Source organism: Lagenorhynchus albirostris, chromosome 11 (assembly GCF_949774975.1).
Source record: "Lagenorhynchus albirostris chromosome 11, mLagAlb1.1, whole genome shotgun sequence".
Lineage (NCBI taxonomy): Eukaryota > Metazoa > Chordata > Mammalia > Artiodactyla > Delphinidae > Lagenorhynchus > Lagenorhynchus albirostris.
In genome coordinates this window covers 78,036,656-78,063,128 of record NC_083105.1, presented here as the reverse complement: position 1 = coordinate 78,063,128, position 26,473 = coordinate 78,036,656, and the positions used below count along the sequence as shown (strand labels likewise).

The following is a 26,473-nucleotide window of genomic DNA, read 5'->3' as shown; positions in this document are numbered from 1 at the left end:
GAAATAATGTCATTTGCAGCAACATGGATGGACCTAGAGATTATCATACTGAGTGAAGTAAGTCAGACTGAGAAAGACAAATATATGGTATCACTTATATGTGGAATCTGAAAAATAATACAAATGAATCTAATATATACAAAACAGAAACAGTCTCACAAACATAGAAAACAAACTTATGGTTACCAGAGGGGAAACCTGGGGGGGAGGGATCAATTAGGAGTATGGGATTAACAGATACACACCGTTATATATAAAATAAACAACAAGGATTTACTGTATAGCACAGGGAACTATATTCAATATCTTATAATAACCTATAATGGAAAAGAATCCAAAAAGTATATATGTATAGCTGAATCATTTTTCTGTACAGAATTGTGAATCAACTATACTTCAATTTAAACAAATTTAAGAAAATAAAATAAAGTGTATTATACTGAAAAAAAAAAAGAAAGAAAAGAAAAAAAGAGAGTACCCTCTTCTGTGTTCCAAATTCAGTGACATTTCTGTGTCCACATCTTACTCGACTTTGATCTCTCAATGGCACTGACTTGGTCCTTATTCTTTCACCCCTCATACCTTCTCTTCTTTTGTTCCCTTCAGATGTTTCTCTCCTGGTTCTCCTCCTATCCACACTGACTGGTCCCTTCTCTGCAGGCTTTTCCTCTTCAATTCGGCCTTTACTAGCGGTTCCTCAGGGATAGGTCCTGGATGCCTTCTCTTCTCTATTTAAACTCTTTTCCTAGACAATCTCATTCATTTTCTTTGCTTTAAATACCATGTAATGCTAATGATTTCCAGAGGAGAATTGTTTATACCTCCCAAGAAGTCTTTCTTAATTCTGGTCTTACATCCAATTTTCTGCTTAACATTTCTATTCAAATGTCTCAAAACTGTCTTGAACTTAATATGTCCAAAATAGAACTCTTAATCTCCTGAAACTCCCTCCTAGTCTTTCCAATCTAACTAATGGCAAACCATAATCCCAAATGCCCAAGTCAGAAAATTAGAGTTTATTCATGATTCCTTTTTTTTCACTCCATCCTACGTCCAATCTTCAACCAAGTCTTGAGACTTCTTCCATCCCCTCTCCCAATATATCTTGAATCCATCCACTTCTTTTTCCTACTGCCACCACCTCAGTCCATTTTTTTTCTCCTGGACAATCACAACAGCTTCCTAACTAGTGACCCTACTTCTATCTTTCGATACCTCCAAACTTTTTTACTCATAGTAGTGATAGTCTTAAAATATAAATCAAATAATTTCATTCCTGACTAAATAACCAATAACCTCCCACTGTGCTGAAAATAAAACCCAAATTCCTCTTTTTTGTTTTTTTGGGTTTTTTTGGCTGTTAGGCAAAGGAAATCTTCTGAACAGATTCAGGATCTCTATATAAATTCCAGGACCATCAAAAACCAAGAGAAGTGGAATATTTTAGCAGAAAGAAGCAATTAAGAATTCTATTCAAGTCTTGAAGAGTTGAGTGCCAGGCCAACCTTAGGCACAAATGTGAATCAGATATTTGTCTTCGGTTTTCCTAGCCTTCTCCTTTTCAACCATTCAGTTCCTTCCTCGGTGTAACTCTATCAGAATCAGGAAAAAACAAAAAGCAAATATAACTGTAAGTTTAAGTTTACTAACTTTTTGCTTTTTAAACTTATTTCTAATTATTAGATGATAGACTTTATTTATTACCAAAGAAGTTTCAGACATCATTGAGGGGGATTAGAAAGAAGGGCAGAGGATTTAAAAAGTCCTTTCTGGGAGGCTCAAAATCACAACTCATGACCTATCAGCTCTTCTGACTTTAAGCCTGATTCAGTTAGTAGGGCTATTTAAAGATTTTTCTAGTACATGCTGAGAAGCTACACAGAAGTATCTTGTCTCCTCTTGTTTCTGTGTGTTGTGAAACTCATTTCCCTTGAAAAGTTTTTTACTCTGTGATTGTTTGCACTTTGAAAGACCAGATTCTTTTTCTTTTAAATTGAGATATAATTGACATATAACATTATATTAGTTTCAGGTGTGCAACAGCCAAATTCCCTATTCTAACCTGCAAGGTAGGCACAGTATCTGAGTGTGTCTCCAGTGTTGCCTATCTCTCTAATGTAGTCTTAGGCCATCTCCCTTTTGCTTAATCAGCCTCCGCCTCTGATTTTTATTCTTTGCACTCACCAAGCTCTTCTCTGCCTTAGGTTTTTACATATGCTGTTTCCGCTCCTTAGAAAGCAATTCCTCTACATTTTGCATATCCGCTTCCTCCATGTTCCTTAGATACTAGTATAAAATCACTTCTTCAGAGAGATCTCCATTGATTATCCTGTTATTTCTTTTTTCTACCTCAATTTTATCCTTATTTTTCTTTAAAAAATTTAAAAAACAAACACACAGATGCTGCTTATTAGGTGTTAAATACTATTCTATTCACAACAATCTCATCTGTAGATTAAATTATTATCCCTTCTTTAAGGATGAGGCAACTGGTGGTCCAGTGGGTAAGACTCCATGCTCCCAATGCAGGGGCCCCAGGTTCGATCCCTGGTCCCTAGTTGGGGAACTAGATCCCACATGCATGCTGCAACTAAGAGTCCACATGCTGCAACTAAGAACCCACATGCTGCAACTAAAAAAAAAAAATGCTGCATGCTGCAACTAAGACCCAGTGCAGCCAAAAATAAATAAATTAAAAAAAAAAAAGAAGGATGAGGCAACTGAGGCACACACAACTAATAAGTGGTGAATTGGGATTTGACCCAAGCAGACTAAGCTTGTGCTCTTAACCACTATGCTGTAACCTGCCTGTCAATGTCACAATTTGGAATTATTGTATTAATTTGTCTTTTTTGTTGTTGCTGTCTGTTTTTTATTCATGTTATTGTCTGTCCCTCCCAGAACATAAGCTCCATGAGTCAGGGACCCTTGAGCACTGACATCTTATTGGTCATTGATTTCACAACGCCTAGTGTTATATCTAGGACATAGTGGGTACTTTATAAACATTGGTTTAATGAATGAATGAGAGCAAGAGAAAGCAATATTCATGCTGACAAAGTTGGTGAAAAGTTGGTTTGAGGTGCTAGACCACAGCAATACAATTTTTTCCTAAATATTTGTTAGAATGTTGCATAAATGATTGGAGGCTGCTAGGATAAAGAAATATGAAGGAACCCTGCTTCTAGGAATGATTTAAGAAATTATTTTCTAGATACTTGTCATTGATTTATATACACATATATATGTATGTGTGTATATATGATATGTATGACATATATAGGAAGAAAGAAATATAACTGTGAAGTACTGGAAGAGTATGATGTATAAGGAAATGTTTACTTTTTTTCAAGTTTAATACGAACATAGAAAGGATCAAAGTTGTAATAAACAAAATCTTAAAGTATTAAAATAGTGTACATGTCTGAATGAAGTCAGGCTGAATATATTAACAAAAATATATCAGTCAGAAAAATGGGGCAGGATGGAGCATAGGGAATGGGTGGCAATAGAAACTCAGAAAAAGAAAAGTCACAGAAGAAAACTCCATTCTTAGTTCTATCCAAAGGAAGGGGAGACACAAGCAATCTACTCCAAGTGTTATGACCCCTTTGAAGGGCTGTGCTTATACTTTGTGGAGTGAGGGACCGCCAGGGCATCCTGGGAAGAAGACAGTTTTAGCTAACTGCAATTACAGGCTTCCTCTCTCTTCAGCAGTTCATGGTCATTCATCATTGTGACAGAGAATGGGCACTATAGGAGCACACAGGGGTGGGGAGGGGCGTCTCAACTGCAATGAGAGCAAGCCTGCACAGGTGGAATGGAATTCACGGTGATCCAAAGTTTCAAGTGTTTTCTTTCTTCCTTTCCCCCTTTCCCTTCCCTTCCCTTCCCTTCCCTTCTCTCTCTCTTTTTTTGATCAATCACAAGAGAATATTCTGTTGTAATTGTGAGCATGTGGAAGGAATCTTTTTTTGTACGTTTTCAGAGACAGTGAAAATCACATCCAGAGAACCTATTAGTCAAGGCTTTGTAAGGACACTGTCATTTGCTCTTCCACACCATCAACCATTGCTTTTTTTTTTTTTTCTTTACCCTGGGCACAACAATGGGAGAGTCCTGCATTCTAACTCAGAAAGAGCGTGTGTGTGTGTGTGTGTGTGTGTGTGTGTGTGTTGAACACCTCTTGGCCACTGAGAAACAGCTCTGTGACAAGTGCCACCAGGAGACAGGGAAGGAACTGGTCAGATCCTTGATCTATTGATCCCACAGCCTACGAGTTACACAGAAATAGTTCTTTTTCTGCTCCTATTGCTTCCTTTCTTCTTGGTTGTTCTCTATTCTCCTCTCTTCTTCTTTACCCTCTTTCATTCTGACTTTGCCTTCATCTCCTTTTGTGACTCTTCATCATCACTCTTTGCATTGATTAAAGTGGTCATTTTACGAGCATATAATATGTAGTTATTGGTTTTGTTTTAGTAATGAGTGAAGGTGAAGCCAACATAATGTTTCAGGTTATGGCTGTGGAGTTACGGTTAAATTTTGGCTTCACCAGTTAAGAGTTGCCTGATTTTGGGCAAATCGCTCAACTTTCCTGTGCCTTTCTTTCACCACCTGTAAATTGAGGATAATGGTTCCTACCTCAAAGAGTTGCTGTTAGGATGGGAGAAATTTCATGTACCATACTTCGAAGAAAGCTTAGCACGTGGGCTCCAGAACTATTAGCTCTTATTATTTTAAGAATATTTATTGTAGGGTACTGTTGATACTGTATAGAGGGAATTTCATGCAGTTTTCCTTTATTGAAGAATCCATAGAATAGAACTACTGGGGCAAGAAATAATTGTACCCAGAGGCTTCTGGGTGCATGCATTATAGAGATCTTTTTCTGAGTAGTGATGTTGTGATAAGCTGGGCACAGAAAGCTTGGGTGAGGGCAAGCAATCTTTAGCAAAGACTGTCCTGTAATACGGTTATTTGGAGAGAGCGTGAGGTGAACCAGGCCATGTAGGGAAAGGAGGGGAGAGATGCGAAGAGGAAGGAGGCGGAAGGGGCGGAAGCGGGAGCGTTGCGCGGGGGCGTCTGGAAGGCTTTGGAAGCACAGCGTTTGGGTGCAGAAGGCCAGGGAAGGATGCCGCGAGCCCAGGGGGTGAGAAGGAGGATGCGCGGGCCCCGAGCGCGTTAGTTACTGTTTGCCTCTCTTTGAGCAAGGCGCCGATTCCAGGCAGCTTCCTGAGCTTGGGCTCACGTCGTAGTGAGAGAGCCGGGCGCCTAAGCCATTCTCCGGGGCTTCGACGCCCACCAGGGCAAAGCCCTGGGAGGAATTCCTGCCGGCGGCGAGCAGGGCGGGCCGGGCCAGGCCTGGCTGGGGGTCCCTCCCCGCGCGCGTCCGGCCGACTAGGCATCGGTCCCGCGCACCCGCGGTGCCGCCCGGCGGGAGGCGCCTCCGGAGGTTTCCGTCTGGTCCCTGCCCCTCCCCCCGCGCCGACTCCGTCCGCCTCCCCGCCCCCCGTTCGGAGCCCCGGCCAGGCGCGGAGGGAGGGAGAGGGCCGACGCTGCATCATTCCGCACCCGCTGCAGCGCGGCCGGACGGAGCAGGTGGAGCGGGCGGGCGCGGCGAGCCGGAGCGCGGGGCCCGAGGAGACTGCAGTGACGCTGCCCGGAGACATGGCGGCTGTGCGTCTCTGAATAAGCAGAATCGGAGCCCCTCGCAGCCTCCGGCCGCCACAGCCTGGCCATGCCGCACGGCTGTTGACCGCACGCAGGGGCCGGCCCGGAGGACACATGCCGCAGCAGCTGCCGCCTCGCCCCTGATCCTCTCCCCTGCATTCTCCATGTTGCATTTCTCGCCGGTTTCTCAGGCGGTGTAGCCGCGGCTGCCGGAGGGGCAACCGGGGCATTGCTCTGCTCGTACATCCAGCTACACGTTTCTTTTCCATTTTCATCCTTCCCTCCTTAGTTCCTTTTCCCTTCCCCCGCCTGCTTTGCATCCATCTCCCACACCCCGTTACCCCCTCCTGCCTCCATCCGCCGGGGCTATGGCCGCGGAAGAGGTATTGCAGACTGTGGACCATTATAAGACCGAGATAGAGAGGCTGACCAAGGAGCTCACGGAGACGACCCACGAGAAGATCCAGGCGGCCGAGTACGGGCTGGTGGTACTGGAAGAGAAGCTGACCCTCAAACAGCAGTATGACGAGCTGGAGGCTGAGTATGACAGCCTCAGACAGGAGCTGGAGCAGCTGAAAGAGGTGAGTTGCCTGTCACCTCTTCCTTGCTCTGCCCGGTCCCCCTCCCTCAACTCCCACTCATCATTTATAAAGAAGTCGGAAAGGATGCTATTGAAAGGACTGTTTCTTCGTCTTAGAGCTCTTTGTAGATAAGAGAAGATTGAAAGAGTTCATTGTTTTACCCCCAAGAGAGAATTTGCCCAGGAAATGAATGTATAAGCTGGAATTTGGGAGGCGATGGCTGTTCAGGCTGTGCGGGAGGGAGATTCATAAGAGTCCTCAAGCCTCAGCACTCTAAGGCGACATTCAGCTGGGCTGGAATGCATAAATCAAACTTCTCAAAACTGCTGTTATATCACGTCCAGGTTTCAGTAACAATCCCATAATCCACAAAGTCGATGAGTGGGTTTGTGTTGAGGACCCACGGTTTCAGGTTGTAGAACCTATGGTACCTCAGCCTTCTGCTGAACATAACCACTCCTTGATGAGATTGGGAACTGTCATTAGGAGAACTCCTTGCCAATCCCATTTGACAAAGACTTGAGCAATCTTCATTCTCCTTGTCTTTAGTTATTCTTGTCATCCGGCAGCAGGAGAAAAACAACTGTACTGCTGGGTGTTGCTGCTGCCTTGATTTCACCTCTGAGTGAGGGTGGGCCATGCCCAAAGTCTTAAAAGGTCACCCTGAACAGGGAAAATTTAATTCCCCTACAAATGGTGTGAAAGAATGGTATATATCAGATGCGTGGGTAGCCGTGCATTTCACGTAAGGCTCTTCTGTTTGAAATGACTGTATGTATAAAACCAGAATGTCACAAATTGGCCATGTATATATAACACTTGTCCTCTTTGATCTTTTGGTATTTGGCTTCTTTTAAAGACTGGCTAATGTATTAGAAGAAAATAAGTAGTGAATATCAAAAATTTAGAAGAATATACATATTGTTGAAGGAACTCAGTCTCTTTTACCCAGTTCCTGGGGTACTATGGGTAGCATAAATGTAAATGTACACACCGCTTTTCTATGTGGCATGTCTTTATTTTTAGGTGCATATTGGCATTTAAAATATTATTTCTAATTTGCTCTATACACGTTTTTATTCTTATAATGTAGTTAAACAGTTTTTCAAGGGGTGTCTTGTGTTATTACATTTAAAAAACATGATTTATGACAGATCTAATCAATTTGCCTTCTAATTTAGTACGTAATATGGTAAGCATTTATAGTTTCAGGTATGTCTTATTTTTATTCTGATGCCTAGATGCCAGAAAATAAACATATGGTGAAAACCCCAATTAGAAATCTGATTTTTTGTGCGTTAGGCTGTACCTTTCTAGTTCATTTTGTTGTTGTTTTGTTTTGTTTTACCATGTACACGTCTATTAACTACAGCTGGACTTTATGGTATTTTCCAACTTAGATTAGGTCTTAAGCTGGTATGTTTGAATTCAGTGATGCTAAACCTTGTGAAGTCAGGAAGGTGATGGTAATTTTCAGAGATGTTTTGATGTTGTCTACACTTATCAACACTGCTTTACCAAGACAAGGAAGTGCAAACCAGGCAGTGTTAGCTACCACCTCCTTGATAAAGATGGTAGACTTAATTTAATGAAATGGACTTTAACTGTTAACTGTCCTTCCTGCTTGATTCAAACAACCCTACTAGGGTTTTTCTGTGTCATTGTATTCATCGTGCATAGTAAACCTTAATGCAATTGTCTTTTGCCTTCACTAGACCATGAGCTCTTAAGGCAAGGAATCTGTCTTAATTTATATTGCATCCAAAGTCTTTAACACAAAGCCCAGCACATAGTGAGCATACAATAAGTATTTTATGAAAGAATAAATTTATACTGGAAGAAGATATACTTTATCAAGCATTCACTAGTGCATATTGGTTAGTGTCGGAGAAAGACTAAGAAAATTGAGGAGTATAGGAAGTGATTAGTATTAAACACTACCTGTATTACTTTCATCAGCAGTAATAGGAAAAATGACAAAAAATGTTTCGTAAGAATGGTGTAACAGTGTTTTCTTAATAGAGAATAATGCAAATACCAATTATAATTTTTTTCTGTAAAACAGTGAGGTGTATTTTGTTCTGTACAGCAGGAGGTTAATAGAAGTTTATCAGGATTATTTTCGCCAGATGATACTTGTTTACATATGTATTTTGAGTTGCATTTGGCATAAATATAATTTAATTTTATGTTCTCAATGAACTGGCTTATACTATTATATAAAAATGTATTTTAAGGTAATAAAAAAATCATTATATTGATTATTTGATAGTGAGACCTGTGATTTTGATCCTTTAAACATGATGTATACTTTAGTTGGGAGTATTATTTAAATGAGCTAAATCAGTCTCAGTAATGTTTCCTGTTTGAAAAGTAAATCCAAAATAATTGTGCGAACTAAGATATTGCAGTGATGATATCATATAGAAGCCATTTTTGAAAAACGCGTTTTGTTAGCGCTCTGATTTTTCAAAAGGAAGTTTTGTTCATTTGCAGGTATATATAGGAAGTGATGTTCTTGCTCTATACTATAAAACCAAGTATAAAATCTTTGGTTTATTTCCAGGCTGTTTCAACAGATATGATTCATTTAAAAGTAATTGGACCAGTTTATGGGAATGTCAACAGAAAAATACTGTGCTAAGTCCAAGCTGGACGTTAGTAATTTGCAGTGTCGCGACACGGCTGTCTCTAAGGTCATGTTGTTTTCAAGAGTCAGCACCCAGCAATGCTGCTGCCCTCCTTCCCAGGCTGTATACAGCTCTGACAATAATGCAGGTGAGCAGTATTGCTGAAGATGTGTAGAATCAAGATGATGAATTCATTAATTTTTTTCTAGTTATTTTCTTCCCTAAGTCTGGATTGCTCTTTGGCTTGGCCTCATATCATTAGGGCTCTGCCCGGTGCCTACATGACTACTGTAATTCTGAAAGAACACACTTGAAAGGAAAGTACTAATGATGTGAAAAGAATGACTTCTGAGATCATCATAATGTTCTCCTTTTCATTATCTTTGGGGAGCTGGACAAAGCACATGTCCACTAGAATATTTAATCACGGCTTTATGATTTCATGAATAATGCTTGCTTTTCAGTGGCCTGGGGGGCACCCATGCCCAGTTATGTTCAGGGCCTGGCTGATTGTATGTTTGGGATATGTGTAAATCAGCACTGTGCCTGTCACCCAAGCCAAAATAGTGTTTGAAGAAGAGTCTTCTCTACGATAATTTGAAACTTAAAAATAAACATTCATTAAAAAAAAAAACCTAGAATTTAAGGTTTTTGTTTTGTTTTTTGTTTTAAAAATGTTTTAAATTTAGAATGTAGTAAAGTTTTAAAAGATCCCCTTAGAAAGAAATGATTCAGCATTCCTGGTAACATTTTAGAAAACACATCCATGTGACAACTTTAGAAAAGTTTTGCAGCTGGGATACAGTGGACTGTCTACTAAGAATCTTCAACTCATTTCCTTGCTCATTTTCTCAACCTGATGCTAAGGATAGACACCAGCTGCTGAGGAAGCACTTTGTGGACACAGAGCAGCTTTTCGTCTTAGAGCCAACTTGATGCTTTTTCAGGACTATAGTTAAATCATTCAAGAAATAAACACTGAACTTACATACTTTTAGAGATTGTCACATTAGGGACCTGACAAAAGCCATTTACCTGAATTCATCTTTAAACAGAACTAATTTTTTTCCTCTTATGCTTAGAAAGATTGTTAGTTTCTCTTCTCTTTGTAAATTCTAAATCATAAAATCATATGAGGAACCCCCCCATATTTCTTTTCCAGTCTATGAATAAACATAGAGAAAGTTAACATTGTATTTATCTATCTAAGCTAGTATTTTTATCTCTTGTTGTTTTTAAAGAAGACATGTTATACTTATCACATTTATTATCAAATTAATTAAAACATCTAAAGTATATGGACATATACTTTTGGAAAGTGTTTATAAGCAACCTCAACAAACAAGCATAATCACTTTAGTCATATTTTTTTTTGACCCAGTTTCTCTAACTTGTACCATTTTTCCTTTTTATTTCAACTCAAGGTTTCATCCCTGGCAAAGTTATTTCTCAGATACCATTTAGCAAGATTTTATAATCTCTCATCACATTAATCATATTTGCATGAACATGTACAGCAGCCATGGTTTGAAGATTTTTTTCAGAATTTTATGCTTACAAATATTCTTCCCTATCTTCCCAATAAATACACTTGTACTTTATGGATATTGCATTCCAAATTTAAAAATATGATAATTAACTTGCATGTTGAAATATATAGAAAAGACTTTCTTACACCTAAGATTTTACTTGTAAACATGGCTTTGAAGAAGAGAAGGGCATGAAGCGGTGCATAGTCTGACTGTGCACCTAATTCATTATGCTAGACTTCCCTGGCTCTCCAGTGATTAAGACTCTGTGCTCCCTAATGCAGGGGACACAGGTTTGATCCCTGGTCGGGGAAGATCCTGCATGCCGCATGGCATGGCCAAAAAAAAAACATACAAAAAAAATTCATTATGCTAAAGGAGAAGTAGCAGGAGATGAAATTGGGAAAGTGGCAGTGGCCGTATTTTGTCTTAGGGATGGGGAACCATTAAAAGGAAATGAAAGGAAACAGTAACTGTGTTTGGTGCCTTACATTTTATCGTTTAATCTTCAAAGTAACTCAGAGGCTTATTGCCTTTTTTTACAGATAAGAAAATAATTAAAGTAATAAAGCATTGAACTATGTATACAGCCCCATTTAGGACTAGGCACTTTGTATGCCTTATCGGTAATTCTTATAGCAATCCTTCTACAAGGTAGATATGGCTTGCATCATACAGAAGAGAAAACTTGGTCTTAGAGAGACTATGGGTCCTTCTCAAGGCCACAAAGCAAAGTGGTGAAACCTGGTTCAGGAAGAAGCCCACTTTCTTTGCACCTTAGTACCCTGACATGCTCAAACACCTCAGTCAACATGCAGTTAAAAGGTCATGGTATTGGTCGTAGAGGGTGGATTGGAGCTGTGCAGAGACAGTAGGAGTAGTGAGGGGAGGACAAACCTGAGGGCTGTTTAGGAGGTGTAGGGTGGAATGCGGTGTTGGATGTGACTGGGTGTGGAATGTGAGGAAGAGAGTAGATTTGAGAATATCAGGATGGATTAGAAGGTGGTTCCATTCACAAAGGAAGGTTCTAGGGGGAAAGAGCAGTTTCAGAGGGTAAAGTTGATGCCTGAGTTATATGAGGTTTTTAAGTTCATGTTTTCTTTTAAGGGGAGGAATAAGTTGCATGATAAAAAACTCTCAGTTTAATAAGACAAATGAATAATTGGTGCAATTGGTTGTCATTTTATTCAAACCTCATTTCCAGAATATGGAATATATGAACAGTTTAATGATGTTTTCACAGTTTGTTTGCATTCTTTTTTCTTTTATTTATTTATTTATTTATTTTTGGCTCTGTTGGGTTTTCGTTGCTGTGCGCGGACTTTCAGTTGTGGTGACCGGGGGCTACTCTTCCTTGCGGTGTGCGGGCTTCTCATTGCGGTGGCTTCTCTTGTTGTGGAGTATGGGCTCTAGGCATGTGGGCTTCAGTAGTTGTGGCTTGCGGGCTCTAGAGTGCAGGCTCAGTAGTTGTGGTGCACGGACCTAGTTGCTCCGTGGCATATGGGATCTTCCCGGACCGGGGCTTGAACCCACGTCCCCTGCATTGGCAGGCGGATTCTTAACCACTGCGCCGCCAGGGAATCCCGTTTGCATTCTGAATTGAGAGATGTATAAACTCATAAACAATGGTCAAGAAGCTGGCCTGGCACAGTGAGGAAAACCAGCCCTTGCAGACCTCTAGGGTTAGGGGTGCTGGAAGCAACGTCACTCACCTCCCACTGACTGATACTTGAGAGTACATTACCACTTTTACTTTTTTCTTTCTTTTTTTGGCCGCAAGAGTTTGATTGCCCTTTAAAGGGCAATTACCATTGTGGGGCTTCCCTGGTGGCGCAGTGGTTGAGAGTCCGCCTGCCGATGCAGGGGACACGGGTTCGTGCCCCGGTCCGGGAAGATCCCACATGCCGCGGAGCAGCTGGGCCCGTGAGCCATGGCCGCTGAGCCTGCGCGTCCGGAGCCTGTGCTTTGCAACGGGAGAGGCCACAACAGTGAGAGGCCCGCGTACCGCAAAAAAAAAAAAAAGAAATTACCATTGTGTAATTATGACAATTTGTGGCAACAGTCCCAGTTGGATAAAAGCATAGACAAATAAATAGTTTCCCCTTCCTCTCCTCCCAGTTCTGTCTCTATTGCTAATACTTTGGTGCGTATTCTCTTATACTTGTTTTAAATAACTTTAAACATGTGAATCCATATGCACGCTTCTTTGTTGTTCTTATTCTTTAGTTTTTATAAAAATGGACTCATGCCGTGCGTATTACTCTGTAACGTGACATTTTTTTTTTTTTTTTTTTTGCGGTATGCGGGCCTCTCACTGCTGTGGCCTCTCCTGCCGCGGAGCACAGGCTCCGGACGCACAGGCTCAGCGGCCACGGCTCATGGGCCCAGCCGCTCCGCAGCACGTGGGATCCTCCCAGACCGGGGCACGAACCCGCGTGCCCTGCATCGGCAGGCGGACTCTCAACCACTGCGCCACCAGGGAAGCCCGACATTTTTAATTTAATAGTATATCCTTTCAAAATACAGATATTTCTAGGACAGGGCTGTATTTTTAAGGCCCTGGCGTTTCAAGTGTGAAGCAAATGGGACTGATTAGGGAAGAAAACCAGAGAGCCTCAGGGAGTGTGGTCGGCACTGGAGACCAGGAGAGGTGGGGAGGTGGCCCAGGGTCTGCCCTCAGGATAGCTTGGGTGGCCCTGTGAGAGAGAAAACTAGTGTAGGTGTGTGTGAAAGAAACTGATGGGATTTGTTTGGTTGGCCCATGGCAGGCCTGTGATATACCAAGGGAAAAGATGGGAAGTTTTATGGGTGAACTGGAAGCGATTTTGATTCCTTGTCTACTTGGCTGGTGTCAGACCTACGTGGACACCATAATAGGTGGCTGGTTTCCAGGGCCGGCAAGAGCTGGTCCTGCAGTGTGGCCACATCCTGTCCATGCTGGGTCTTGGGGAGAAGCCAGGATGATGCAGGCAGTTGGGCCTCATTATGTTAGCCCATCTTTGCCCTGTGACAGTTGAGTTTTTTTGTTTTTAACTTTCCATAAAAAATTATTTTTATTATTATACTATTTTGGTTGTAATTGTAAAGATAATTTACTTTTATTGAAGACAATAAAGTATACAAAGGTATGAAGAAAATTAAAACCACCCATAATTTTTATTAGTCCTATATTTTTAATCTACATTGTCAACTATTTTACATTATATAACCAATCAGAATTTTTTTTTTTTTGCTTTAGATTGTCCATTACTTCTTTTTCTTTAAACACAGCCTTCATCAGAGGCATGTCCATTACTTCTTGTTCTGTTACATTTATTCATTCAAAAGTTTTTCTGAGTGGCTGCTATGTTGACACTATGCTGCTTGCTGAAGATAAAAGGTTGAGCAAGACAGACAAGATGGAGCTGCCTGAATGGAGCTTACGGGGAGATAGTCAGAAAGCACACACGCGTGTCAGATGTGAGAAATGCCACGAGTGAAGAGATGGGGGCTGGCTGGGGAAAGCATGATCAGGAAAAAGCCTCTCCCAGGAGGTGACGTCTGAGCCCAGACCTGAATGATGAGAACGAGCCAGTCATGTGGAGATTGAGGGAAGTGATTTTTTAGGAAGAGGGACAAGTACAAAGATTGTGGAACTCTGTTGGTAGTTGTTAGGGGAAATGGTGGGTGACCATGCCCTGTAAAAATAACCATTCATATAAAGAAGATGTGGTACAATGGAATACTACTCAGCCATAAAAAAGAATGAAATTTTGCTTTTGCAACAACATGGATGGACCTGAAGGGTGTTATGCTTAGTGAAATAAGTCAGACAGAGAAAGACAGATACTGAATGTTATCATTTATATGTGGAATCTAAAAAATAAAATAAATGAATGAATGTATCAAAACAGAAACAGACTCACAGGTATAGAGTACAAACTAGTGGTTACTAGTGGAGAGAAGGAAATGGGGAGGGGCAAGACAGGGATAGGGATTAAGAAGTACAAACTACTATGTATAAAATAAATAAGCTACAAGAATATATTGTGCAGCACAGGGAATATAGCCAATATTTTATAATAACTTTAAATGGAGTATGATCTGTAAAAGTTTTGAATCACTATGTTATACACCTGAGAACTAATATAATATTGTAAATCAATTATACCTTAATAAAAAAAGGAAAATAAAAAAAAATCACCATTCATTTGAAAAATGACCATCCATAAAGTAGTGTATTGCCTTTAGATTCTTCACATGAGATTTTGGAACTGGACATCAGAAGTATTTGTGCAGAGCTTAGATCCCTCTGAGGTCTTCTTTTTGAAGAGGTGACTTTCAATACAGATTACTCATTAGGATCAGCTGGGTGATTTATAAAAATACTGCTGCCTGGACCCCACCCTGAGGCAATTCAAACAGTCATTGGAGGTGGAGAGGGGCTTCAGTATATTAACCCCACTTCCCTCATAGGTGCAACTAGGGCTGAGAGCCTCTCTCCTAGAAACTTCCAACTCTAGGAGTAAATGACTCCATAGGAATAGAAGTGTTTGTAAGAAAAGCTGGGAAGTCATGAGCCATGAGGTATGTAAACCTCAATGGCACAGTCATTTTACTTCTCTGTTTTCTATAAATGAAGACACTTGGGAAAGCCTTTCAGAAAACCAACAAATGTCATCAAAAACTTAACTATGTTAAAATGTAAAATAGATAGCTAGTGGGAAGCAGCTGCATAGCACAGGGAGAACAGCTGGGTGCTTTGTGACCACCTAGAGGGGTGGGGTAGGGAGGGTGGGAGGGAGGGAGGGAGACGCAAGAGGGAAGAGGTATGGGGATATATGTATATGTATAACTGATTCACTTTGTTATAAAGCAGAAACTAACACGCCATTGTAAAGCAGTTATACTCCAATAAAGATGTTAAAGAAAACAAAAAAACAGAAAAACTTAACTATGTTAGACAATTAAGATGCATGCTAAAAGTATATAATTTTCGATCCTTCAGGGTTGTTTGAAGCTTCCTTTAAAAGTTATTTGTCTCCTTTGTTGTGTCTGTTTTGTTGCTCTATTCTGTTTGCAGTTGTTTATGCCAGCTTTACAAATTCATAAATAGAATATTAGAAAAGAATTACTTTGATGGATTGATCTTTAACTTCTGGGGTTATCATCACTTGTTCTTTTGGTTATACATGCTTACTGTTTTCAAATATTATTTTATGGAGAAAAAGCACTACACTAAAATGTAGTATTTATCTGGTATGTTTCTATCTTTATATTTAGAAATGAAAAAAAGAAACCTGTTTACATTTATGGGAAGTACACAGTAACAGTAGCAATTTCCTTAAGAATGTTTTGTTGCGCAGTTTGGTGTGGGTCTGTAAATAGAAGGTTCAGAATGATGGGTCTTTGTTTTTCTCCTGGCATACTGCAGACTAATGTGGAATCAAATGCCACTGCTGAAGAGCTCTTAGCCATCAATTTTTGAAATTGAAAGAGGTTTATATTATAACATGAATGTGCTTTGTTGATAAGCGTCACTGATTGCCATTCTCTAGATAGTTTTAGGAGATTTTTTGAAGTTGACCTCCATGTGAGGTAATTAGATGGAGACAGGATAAGTGTAATCTTGTACATGGCTTCTTTTGATGAACTGAAGACACCACCATCTTACAGATTATCTTTTTGGCATACATGGCCATTTTCCCCCCTTTAAATCATAATCTGACATTATTTCTGCTAATGCTGGTATGTGTGCTGAGCCTTTAAGCTCCAAACCTCAAGGAAATATAATTAGGAAGAAAAAGCAACCACTAGAGGGAGAGAAAAAAGGATATAACACACTTGAAAACTAATTATAAATGCTTTAAAATTGTTGGCCCTTTGGATTATATTTTTAAGTTGATAAATGTTATTAGTGTTGGTGATTCACAATTAACTATGGTTTAATGATCTCATTCTAATGATCTGAACATCAAAAACCCCTTTCGTTAATATTTTAAAATAATTTAGAACTAGGACCCTTTTTTAAAAAAAATTATTTATTTATTTTGGTTGCGCTGGGTCTTAGTTGCGGAAAGGGGGCTCCTTAGTTGAGGCTTGCCGGCTCCTTTAATTGTGGCACATGTGCTCCTTAGTTGCGGCTGGTGGGCTCCTTAGTTGTGGCATGTGTGTGAGATCTAGTTCCCTGACCAGGAATCGAACCCGTGTGCCCTGCATTGGAAGGCGAATTCTTAACCACTGCGCCACCAAGGAAGCCCCACAATTACACTTTTAGACAATGGTTATAGTAAGACATTTCAGGAAATGACAATGCTAAGAACTGTCATCATTGATCAATTCCAAATGAAAACTTTTTAAGTTGCATTTTAATTTGTGATGCTAATGTGATTTAGAAATATGGACACCAAAGTAAATATCGTGAACAGGTAGGTCATTGCATAAAGCTAACTAAGGTTCACTCATTCTTTCTTACAAAAACAATATATTCAATACCTCCTATGTGTTAGGCACAGATCTAGGTGCTGAGAATACAGCAGAGACAAAACCCAACAGGAATATCCATGCTCATGAAGCTTACATTCTGTGGGAGAATGGAAGGGGAGACAATAAACAAAATGAATAAGTGAAATAGAATGTTAGATGGTCCTAAATGCTATAGAGAAAAATAGAGCGTGAAAGGGGGGAGATGGCCTGTGAAGTGGGGAGGGATCAGAGAAAGCGTCCTTGAGAGGGACGGGCAAAGAGGCTGCGTGGCTGGAGGGGTTGGGGTGGGGTGTGAATAGTAGATGAGGTCAGAAAGGGAATGGGTGTCAGTGATGCAGCAGCTTTTAAATTGTTACCAGGACTGTGGCTTTTACTCTTGAATGATAGGGGAAACTTTTGGAGGATTTGAGAACAGGAGACCGTGTCCTACGCCTTTTTTCCCCCACATGTGTGTACATTCAAGGAGACTGTAACCTCCTTCAGGGAGAAGGAGATCAAATTAACCTGGTAGCTCATGAGATTTGTCACATGCTTCTCCCTGCCTCCCCCACAGCGAGTGTGTAAGAGATGTCTGTGGTATTGCATTCATTTAGGCTGGAAGAAAAAGGTGAAGTAATTAAGACAGTTATTTTGAAAAGAGGTTGAACTAGACTACCTGTTTTAAAAGTAAGCATTTGTTTGACCAATTAAATCAGTTTACTAAAAAAGATACTGTGTTGACTTGCCTGGGTCCTTGAACCATAATCTTTACTTAACTTTCTTCTACTCTGTCCCTTATTCTGGACGATATGAGCCATTTAGTAGACCTTAGTCTAACGTGACGTAAGGACAGTTTAACATTGTATTACTGGTTCTGTGCCACAGTTGATATTCTAGTTCCTGAGGGACTGGAATGGATGCTGGTCATTCATGCATTCATTCATTCATGTATTAAATAGTTAGAGAGCATCAGTTATATGCCAAGTTTATGCTGGGTGTACAAAAATGAGGAAAACGTGGTCTTTATTTTTAAGTAAGTTATCCGCTGTTAGAGGCAAAAGACATGAACAAATGTGATTAAGGTGTTTTATTGGAAAGATCATGGGTTTTTGAGTCAGAACAAACTGTATTTGAATTTGGTTAGTAACTCTGTGATCTTAGGCTAATACTTAAAACCCTACGAATCTCACTTTCCTCCTCTGTGAAATGGAGGGAGATAGTAACTATAGATAGTAACTATATAGTAACTATTAGTAACATAGTTACTAATCCATCTAAAGCATTTAATGCAGTCCCTGACACCTAGTAAGCACCCGATAAATGATGGATGTGATGGTGATAATAATTCATCATAATAACAAAATAGTAAAAATAATAATGTGTTGGCTGTGCTTGATAGGACACCAAAGTGGAGGGCAGCAAACTCAGAGCAATCAGAGAAAAGTTTCTGATCAGGGCGACGTGTGAAGGGGCATGGAGAACAAGGAGGGATTTTCCAGGCAGATGAGGGGCAGAGTCCTTCAGGAAGAAGAAACAGCCTGCAAAGGAGGGAGGATTGCAGCGATCGTTGCTCTTCAGCATCTGTGTTGTTGCAGGTGGCATTTGAAATGGGATGACGGGTGGGAGATGGTTTGGGGAGAGGCGATGAAGGGCCTTGGAAGGAGGCTTGTCGGTTCCCCCACCTCGGCTCCGGCGTGGCTGACCATGGCGACGTCTGCCTGGGAAGGCTTTGCCCCTGAGCGCCAGGTCCCAATGACAAGATGAGGAGTACCTCCACCTAACAAGGGGTCTGGAAGTCTCTGCTGCTCCTGTGCCCCGTTTGGTGTGTTTTCGCGTTTGTTTTAGCCTCCTGGCCTCTATGTGAATTGGAGAGTGGCAGCTTCCCAGTCTTACCCCATTGTGACCAGGTTGCCTAGTTGCCCCTTCAGTGAGGGTCCTCAGTGCCACTGTCCTTCCGTGTGGCTGGGCTGCTTCTGCTCCTGAGAGCCCTCATCGCTCACCCACCCTCTGATTCCTGACTCCCTCGGCTCTGAGAGCCACAGGCCCTGAGGTCTTGACATAGATTCTAACCTGTCGACCAGACCCCGCATGTTGAGCTCTGTCCATACTAGACAATATTTCCTCGCTCGTTGCCTTTGCTGTTTAGGACTCATGGCTGTTTTCCTCCTCTCTTGTCTTTTCTCTCAGTTGCCATTGATTCAGCTTCAACCTCCATTTTGCTGCTTTTCTACGAGTATCTCCCTTATGCCTCTGCAACGGGGTCAGGCCACTTGTGGGACTGCTAAGGAGCTTGATCTATATACCATGGGAAAAGCATCGACAGTGTCAAAGCAGGAGAGTAATATCATTAACTTTATGTTTGAAAACAGTGATTTTTGGCTTTGGATTCTGACTACAGTGGTCTAGGACCTCTGACTAACCCTTCTGCTGGGAACAATGAAAAATGCTAGAAAAAATATAAAACTAGCCTTTAAAATGCATGAATGAATTGACTTCTTAGTAAGAATGCTCAGAGGCTACATCTGAATAAAAGCAAGAACCTTTAGATGTAAGCAGTACGTCAACGCTTTTGCCTTGAGTGCCTTTATTACCTGTAGCTCTATAAAAATTCTGCCCTTGGTTATTTTGTTCTTACCAGAGTCATGGGAAAAATAAATTTCTGCACTAATTCCCAATTAACTGGTCTATTTAATAATAAATAATATCATACTCCTGTAAAATTTAAAACTTTTATGGAAAAGGCTCAGATGAAATATTACCTAAGCTGGAATTCATTTCTTTTTATCAACTTATATTTTTTCATTTTTCATATTATGAAAAATGTAATTCTTCCTCTTCTTAAAAAAAAAACCTTTATAGTGTTATTTGTGTTCAGATAGTTTTAAATCAATAATTTTCTCCTTATGTTTATAGCTTAATTATATTTTCAAGTCAAAACTATTTGAGGTTTTTCCCCTTTATAATCTAATATTAACAATATGGAGTAAAAATTCAGCAATCCAGCATCACATTTAAAACTCCCTGTTTAACATTAAAAAGTAAGACTTCTCCAGTCTCTTTTTCTCCTTGTATACTTTTCTTTCTCATCTTTTATCCCTTCACTTTCCATTAACTTTACACCAGAATATCAAGGATTTAATGGATCATGAAAGAATGAACTCTAATTAGGAGAAAATCCCTGGGAACATTTATTAAATGTCAGTGTGGAGGAAATCTTCCTAAGCAAGATATAAAACTTAGAATCAAAAGGCAAGCCTGACACATTTGGTTACATAGAAATTTTTTTGAAAACTGAGGTAGGCACCACAAACCAGAGTGGAATACAGACAACAGATTGGGAAAAAGAAAAAGCAACATGATTGATTTACAAAGGATTATTATCCCTAGTATATAGCTACCCTGAGTTGATTGAAAACAACAATAATGCCATAGAAAAAGGGGACAGACTATAAGACAAACAGAAGAGGGTTTGCAAATAATCAATAAACATGTGTAAAAAGATGCTCGATATTGGTAGTCAGTGAATGCAAATTAAATAATAGTGAGTTTTCACTTTTCTACCAATCAACTTAGAAAAATTTTAAATATTGATAATATACAGTGTTTCCAAGTGTGTGGAAATGTGAACGTTCTTATACATTGTTTGTGGGAGTATGAATTGCTATGAGCTTTGAGAATGTGATTTGGCAGTTTGTATTAAGATATAAAATGCACACAATACTTGTATACCAGTCCTCAAATACCATGCATCAAAGAGAAGCACTGGTTAGCATTTAGTATCTAATTAGACCCTATCTAAATGTGTGGAACATAAAAGGAATCAGATTATACTCATTCTTCTTGCATATCCTAACAGATTTCTGTATGTTTAAATAAAATCATATCTTAAAATCTAGATGTAATTCCACACATCCCCTCTTATCACTTCTCCCTTAGCCCATTTCATAGACCTGGTTTGAACTTTTGATTTAGTGCTCTCGGAGTATTTTTTTTTTTAACGTCTTTATTGGAGTATAATTGCTTTACAATGGTGTGTTAGTTTCTGCCGTATAACACAGTGAATCAGCTATGCATATACGTATATCCCCATATCTCCTCCTTCTTGTGTCTCCCTCCCACCCTCCCTATCCCACCCCTGTAGGGGGACACAAAGCACCGGGCTGATCTCCCTGTGCTATGCGGCTGCTTCCCACTAGCTATCTATTTTCGAAGTATGATTTTTTAAAAATTTATGTTGCATTATTTTTCTACTCTTCTTGGTCTTGAAAATATGTTTGTGAACATTCTTGACAAAAAGTGATGCTTATTCTCTCTTTGGGTGGATTCAGGAGTTGCTCCTTTCACAGTGAAGGGACCACCACCACCTATGCTTATTGTTGTCCTCAGAAGCAGTCATGCCACTGGACTCCTGACCCTATTGGCAGAAGAAGTAACACATATACTCTGAGGTTTACAAAAACTACTCATAGGAAAACCCTCTTTCACATTCTGTGAATGAGTTAAGTGATGACTTGGGAATTTTAAACTGTTACCTCTCTGTATTTATGTATTTATGTAAAAATAAAAGTTGTGGCATGTAAAAACAACTCTTTGAGGGAGAGTCCATTGCAAAAAAGGAAAACGACATAGGAAAAAAAATAACTAGAAATGAAGGTTAGATGACACTGTATGTCAAAAAGAAGCTTTTTTAAAAAATTCCTAATCCTAAATAGAAAAATTACTATGGACGTTTATTTATTTCACAGATGATTATTGAACACCTGCCATGTCCCAGGCATTGTAGTTAGGTACTGGGGGTACAAAGTTCCTGCCCTCGGGGACTTGACATACCAGTGGGGGAGAAAAGCATAAAAGAGTAAGGAAATAAAGAAATAGTTTTGCATAATGACGTGTGCTAAAAAGTGAAGAAAGCAGGGTAAAGGAATAATAAGACTGGCAGGTATGCTGGGTAGGCTATTTCAGAAATGAGGGCCAGGGCTTCCGTGGTGGTGCAGTGGTTAAGAATCCGCCTGCCAATGCAGGGGACACGGGTTCGAGCCCTGGTCCGGGAAGATCCCACATGCCGCGGAGCAGCTAAGCCTGTACGCCACAACTATTGAGCCTGCGCTCTAGAGCCCTCGAGCCACAACTACTGAGCCCGCATACCGCAACTGCTGAAGCCCGCACGCCTAGAGCCCATGCTCTGCCGCAAGAGAAGCCACCACAATGAGAAGCCCGCGCACCGCAATGAAGAGTAGCCCCCGCTCGCTGCAACTAGAGGAAGCCCACACGCAGCAACGAAGACCCAACACAAACAAAAATAAATAAATAAAATAAATAAATTTATAAAAAAAAAAAAGAAATGAGGGCCAGACATGGCCTTTCAAAGGAGAAGACATCTCAAGTGATGAGGACGAGCAAGCCTGGAAAAGATTTCAGTGTCCGGGGCTGAAAGTAACTGCAAAGGTAAAGACCTTGAGGTTTGAATGAGCTTGGTGTTACTGGCATTTTGGCAGTAGTCCTTTGTAGGGTAGAACTGTGCTGTGCATTGTGGGGCTGTGGGGCTCCTGGAGGGTGGTGAGCATCCCTGGCCCTGCCCACAGTATGCCAGCGTGTCCCCACTCTTAGGTCATTGTGATTACAAAAGCACTGTTGCTGTACATCATGGTGACTGTAGTTAACAACAGTGTCTTATATATTTGAACGTTGCTAAGAGGGTAGATGTTGGTTCTCATCACAAGGAAGAAAATTGGAACTATGTGAAGGTGATGGATGTTGACTTATTGTGGTAATCATTTTGCAATTATACATATAACAAATCATGTTGTACACCTAAAAACTGGTACAATGTTATGTATCAATTATATCTGAATTTTAAAAGTAAAAAATAATAAATAAATACAAAGAATAAACCAAAAAAAACACCCTCACACCTTCCAAACACCTCCTCTCCCCCCAGGGTGGAGCCATACTACCCTCCATAGAGAACCCCTACAATATGGAGGGAGGGGCTGGTGTGGATGTTAGAGAGGAGGATGGAGCAGTGGACAGCGACCAGGACCTTGAGCCCTGGCAAGAAGTCTGGACTTTATTTTAAGCATAACGGGCAGCCTCTGGAGTGATGTGATCTGATAAATATTTCAGGAACATAACTCTGGCTCTTCCTTGCAGACTGTCGAAGGAGTGAGCCAAGTGAAGAGGCTGTTGCAGTATTAGGTGATGGTGGCTTGGGCTGGAGGAGATCTACTTGGGGGTGAGAGAAGAATGATTCAGGATGCATGACGAAGGACTTGCTAATTAATTGATCGGGAGAGCAAAAGAAAGGGAGAAATCAGGATGGCTCCTGTGTTTCTTTATGACAAGCTAAGAAGAATATAAAGAAATCATATGATGAGGTATGAAAATGAAGGAATAAATAATTTTTCATGATTAAATTTAGGAGATGAAATATTCCATATTTATTTGAATTTGAAAATTCTCACGGATCCCGATTTTGATGCTTTGTTTAAAAAAGAATTTTAAAATATGTCTGCCAAAGCATTTAACATTTGGAAAGGATTCATGACTTGGACAGAAAAACAAGCATCATCCTATAGTTATTATACTCTGTGTTGTAATTTACTGGACTTAAGTTGGCTACATTTCATGATACACATTGTGTGTAGTCATAGTTCTTCCTTTTATTACGAAGCTAAAATGTTGTCATTTTTCTTCCTAAAACTAAAACAAACTAGCCATATATATACACTTCTGACATTCTGTGAAGGCAACCAACCCGCTCCATTTACTAAAATGGATGTCAGTATTTTTTAAACTAAAGAGTTAATCATTTATAGGAAGCAATGTGTGTACTCCAGATTAGAAACATGGAGACTGGGGCATAAATATATCCTTAAACTGAAATTAAAGTAAAAAATGTGACTAGTACTAATAACAGCTTTCTTTCCCCTCTGCTGTGGATCTCTTGACTCGCTTGCAGTGCTAGATCACACTGTAGTCCCTGAGGGCCAGGGAGGCAAGTGTACCAGACTGTGAAGGAGCTGATGTGACCTTAGTCTGCATTAACAGAAACACTGTCCAGAATGTGATGGTAAACGTCTGTCCATCCGCTCCTGGAATATTGTGTTCTAGGTATAATGATCCAGGCACCAATGGGTGGCAGATACGAGGATACAGAGCTCAACTTAATATGAAGAAGGACCTTCCTTTATGGAAGGCTAAGAGCAGAGGGAAAAGTAGCAGGTTTTCTGAGGAGAGAGACTTCCTTGTTGGCTAATGGAGATGTTTAAGCAGAAGCCAAAAAGCTGTTTGGTAGGGATGTTAAGGAAGTGAGTCAGGCATTGATGGATTTTGGAATGGAGGATGTCTAAATTGTTTTCAGCATTGTAACTCTATCATTAAACATGGCTGTCTTACTAATACTGCAGAATTAAAGTCCTGCTGACAACAGCTGCGCCAGCCCTGCTGTTTGTTTTGCAATCGCTGCTTGGTTGTTAAACTCTGCAGGTGAAATAACAGAGTGACGGAGAGCAGTGCCAGTGAGATGGGCTGCCTCTCATCCAGAGTAGAGATCACAAACCGGTACCCCATAGGCAAAAGCCAGCCCAGTGATTTAGAAACATCTGGTGCAGGGAGCTTCTTTTTTTACAATAAGGAGAGTCATGTAAAAAAATCTGTATTTCAGAGCTCTCTCAAAAAATTGGAAGATTTCACAAAGCCCTGGGCCCACATTTGTTCATGACATCAGTGGGCTGGAGCTGAGTCCCTCTTCTTCAGAAAGGGCGTGAATCTCCCGTTCACCACAGTCCCCACCATTCCATCTCATCCATAACACCTTACTGTATCATCTGTCGCTTCCTTGTTGACATTTGAGGTTTTATTTTGGCTGTGCGGCTTGTGGGATCTTAGTTCCCCAAGCGGGGATCGAACCTGTGCCCCCTGCAGTGGACGTGTGGAGTCCTAACCACTGGGATGCCAGGGATTTCCTTGACATTTGAGTTTTGACTTCTGATCAAGACACTGACACCCTTGCCCTTCTATGGAAAAAAAATAAAGAAGAAAGCAAAGTCAAGAATGAGAAAGCAGAGGAGTTGGAGGCGGGTCATCATGCCTTACCAAGAGCCCTGGACTTGGATTAAAAGGACCCAAATTTTACTCTGAGTGTACCTCTTATATCTCAAAGCCTACATTTCTTCATCTACTGAATAGGAACAGTAAACAGGACTATGTTTATTTTTGAATGAGATGGTAAGTGCAGGACCACCTGGCACATAACCTTGCCCAAAGTACATGTTCTGGTTAGCTGATGTCTCTCTATGCTCTCCTGTAAAACCCAAGGCAACTCTAATATTCCTTGTTCAGTGATTTTTGATTTTCATGTCTGTTTTCTCTTTGTGTCTTATTCAACTTTATATCACCAAGCACTGAACTTGACTTTTTGATGAATGGAGTGAATTTTTTTTTTAAACAGGATTTTTAAATAATTAATTTTATATTTGGCTGTGCATGGGCTTTCTCTAGTTGCTGCTAGCAGGGGCTACCCTTCGCTGCAGTACGTGGGCTTCTCATTGCAGTTGCTTCTCTTGTTGCAGAGCATGGGCTCTAGGCGCGTGGGCTTCAGTAGTTGTGGCTCGCAGGCTCAGTAGTTGTGGCGCGTGGGCTTAGTTGCTCCGCGGCATGTGGGATCTTTCTGGACCAGGGATTGAACCCGTGTCCCCTGCGTTTGCAGGCGGATTCTTAACCACTGCTCCACCAGGGAAGTCTCCAAATGGAGTGAATTTTGAGAGTGAGGGAAGAGAGAACAGAGAAAGAGGAGACGACTGGGCATCTCCTTCCTTCCCCGTTTCTCAGATCCCCCTCCCCTCCTTCCTGGATCCTCAGTGTCCTAGTCCTGCCCTGAACTCCAATGTCTCTAGAAGGATGTCCACCCATACTTACCTGGACCACTGTGTGCCCAGTTTGCACATTCTTAAATTAATAAAGTGGTTCTTTCTTAAACATATCCCAGTTCTTTATTTAAGAGCTTTATTATCAGGTTTGCTTAAGACTCCTGAAATAGTTACTAATACCTGGAGGTATAGCACTGTTTTGGTTTATCATGACTCTGGTTTTCACTGAATACTTAGTATTTTAAAGTGGTTGTTTTACTAACAAGTTGTTTTGCTTTTGTGACCTGAAACAGTACTCTCAAATATTTACTGTGGTGATACCTTACTCAGATATATAATTTTTCTATATTTTTCAAAAAGGAAAAAAATCATAGTAGAAAAAAGAGAACAAGGTAGCATGTTTGGTGGTATATGTTTCAGCAGGAGCATCTGGCCTGATTATCTTACAACATATAAAGCCTTTCCATACCTGATGTCAGCATGTGCAAGCAATGTTACTTTTTGTTACTATGTTATAATAATACTTGGGTGTATCTGTTTGATTAAATGGACTGTTTCTATGTTTCCTAGCAGTGTGGCTGTAGAAAGTGTTCTAAACACTTTTGTCAGGAAACCCCAGTTTTAATTCCAATTCCCTATTTACTGGCTAGGAGCCAAGACCAAACATTTAAACTGTTATAATTGCTAAATTGTGTTCGCCCCGGACCACATACAAGTTAGTCTGCTAAATATGTACTCTGTCTGATCTCAAC

The 26,473-nt window shown here is 40.5% G+C and overlaps 1 protein-coding gene across 3 annotated transcripts in view; it reads left to right on the top strand.

The window, feature by feature from the left end:
* The first annotated feature begins 5,686 nt into the window (after positions 1-5,686).
* BICD1 (BICD cargo adaptor 1) overlaps positions 5,687-26,473 on the top strand; it is a 196,842-nt gene continuing 176,055 nt past the window's right edge. For all 3 annotated transcript variants that reach the window (XM_060165194.1, XM_060165196.1, XM_060165195.1), the window contains exon 1: positions 5,687-6,251. In XM_060165194.1, the coding sequence (XP_060021177.1) occupies positions 6,039-6,251 (213 nt within the window). In that variant the 5' untranslated portion in view covers positions 5,687-6,038. The remainder of the gene's footprint in view (positions 6,252-26,473) is intronic.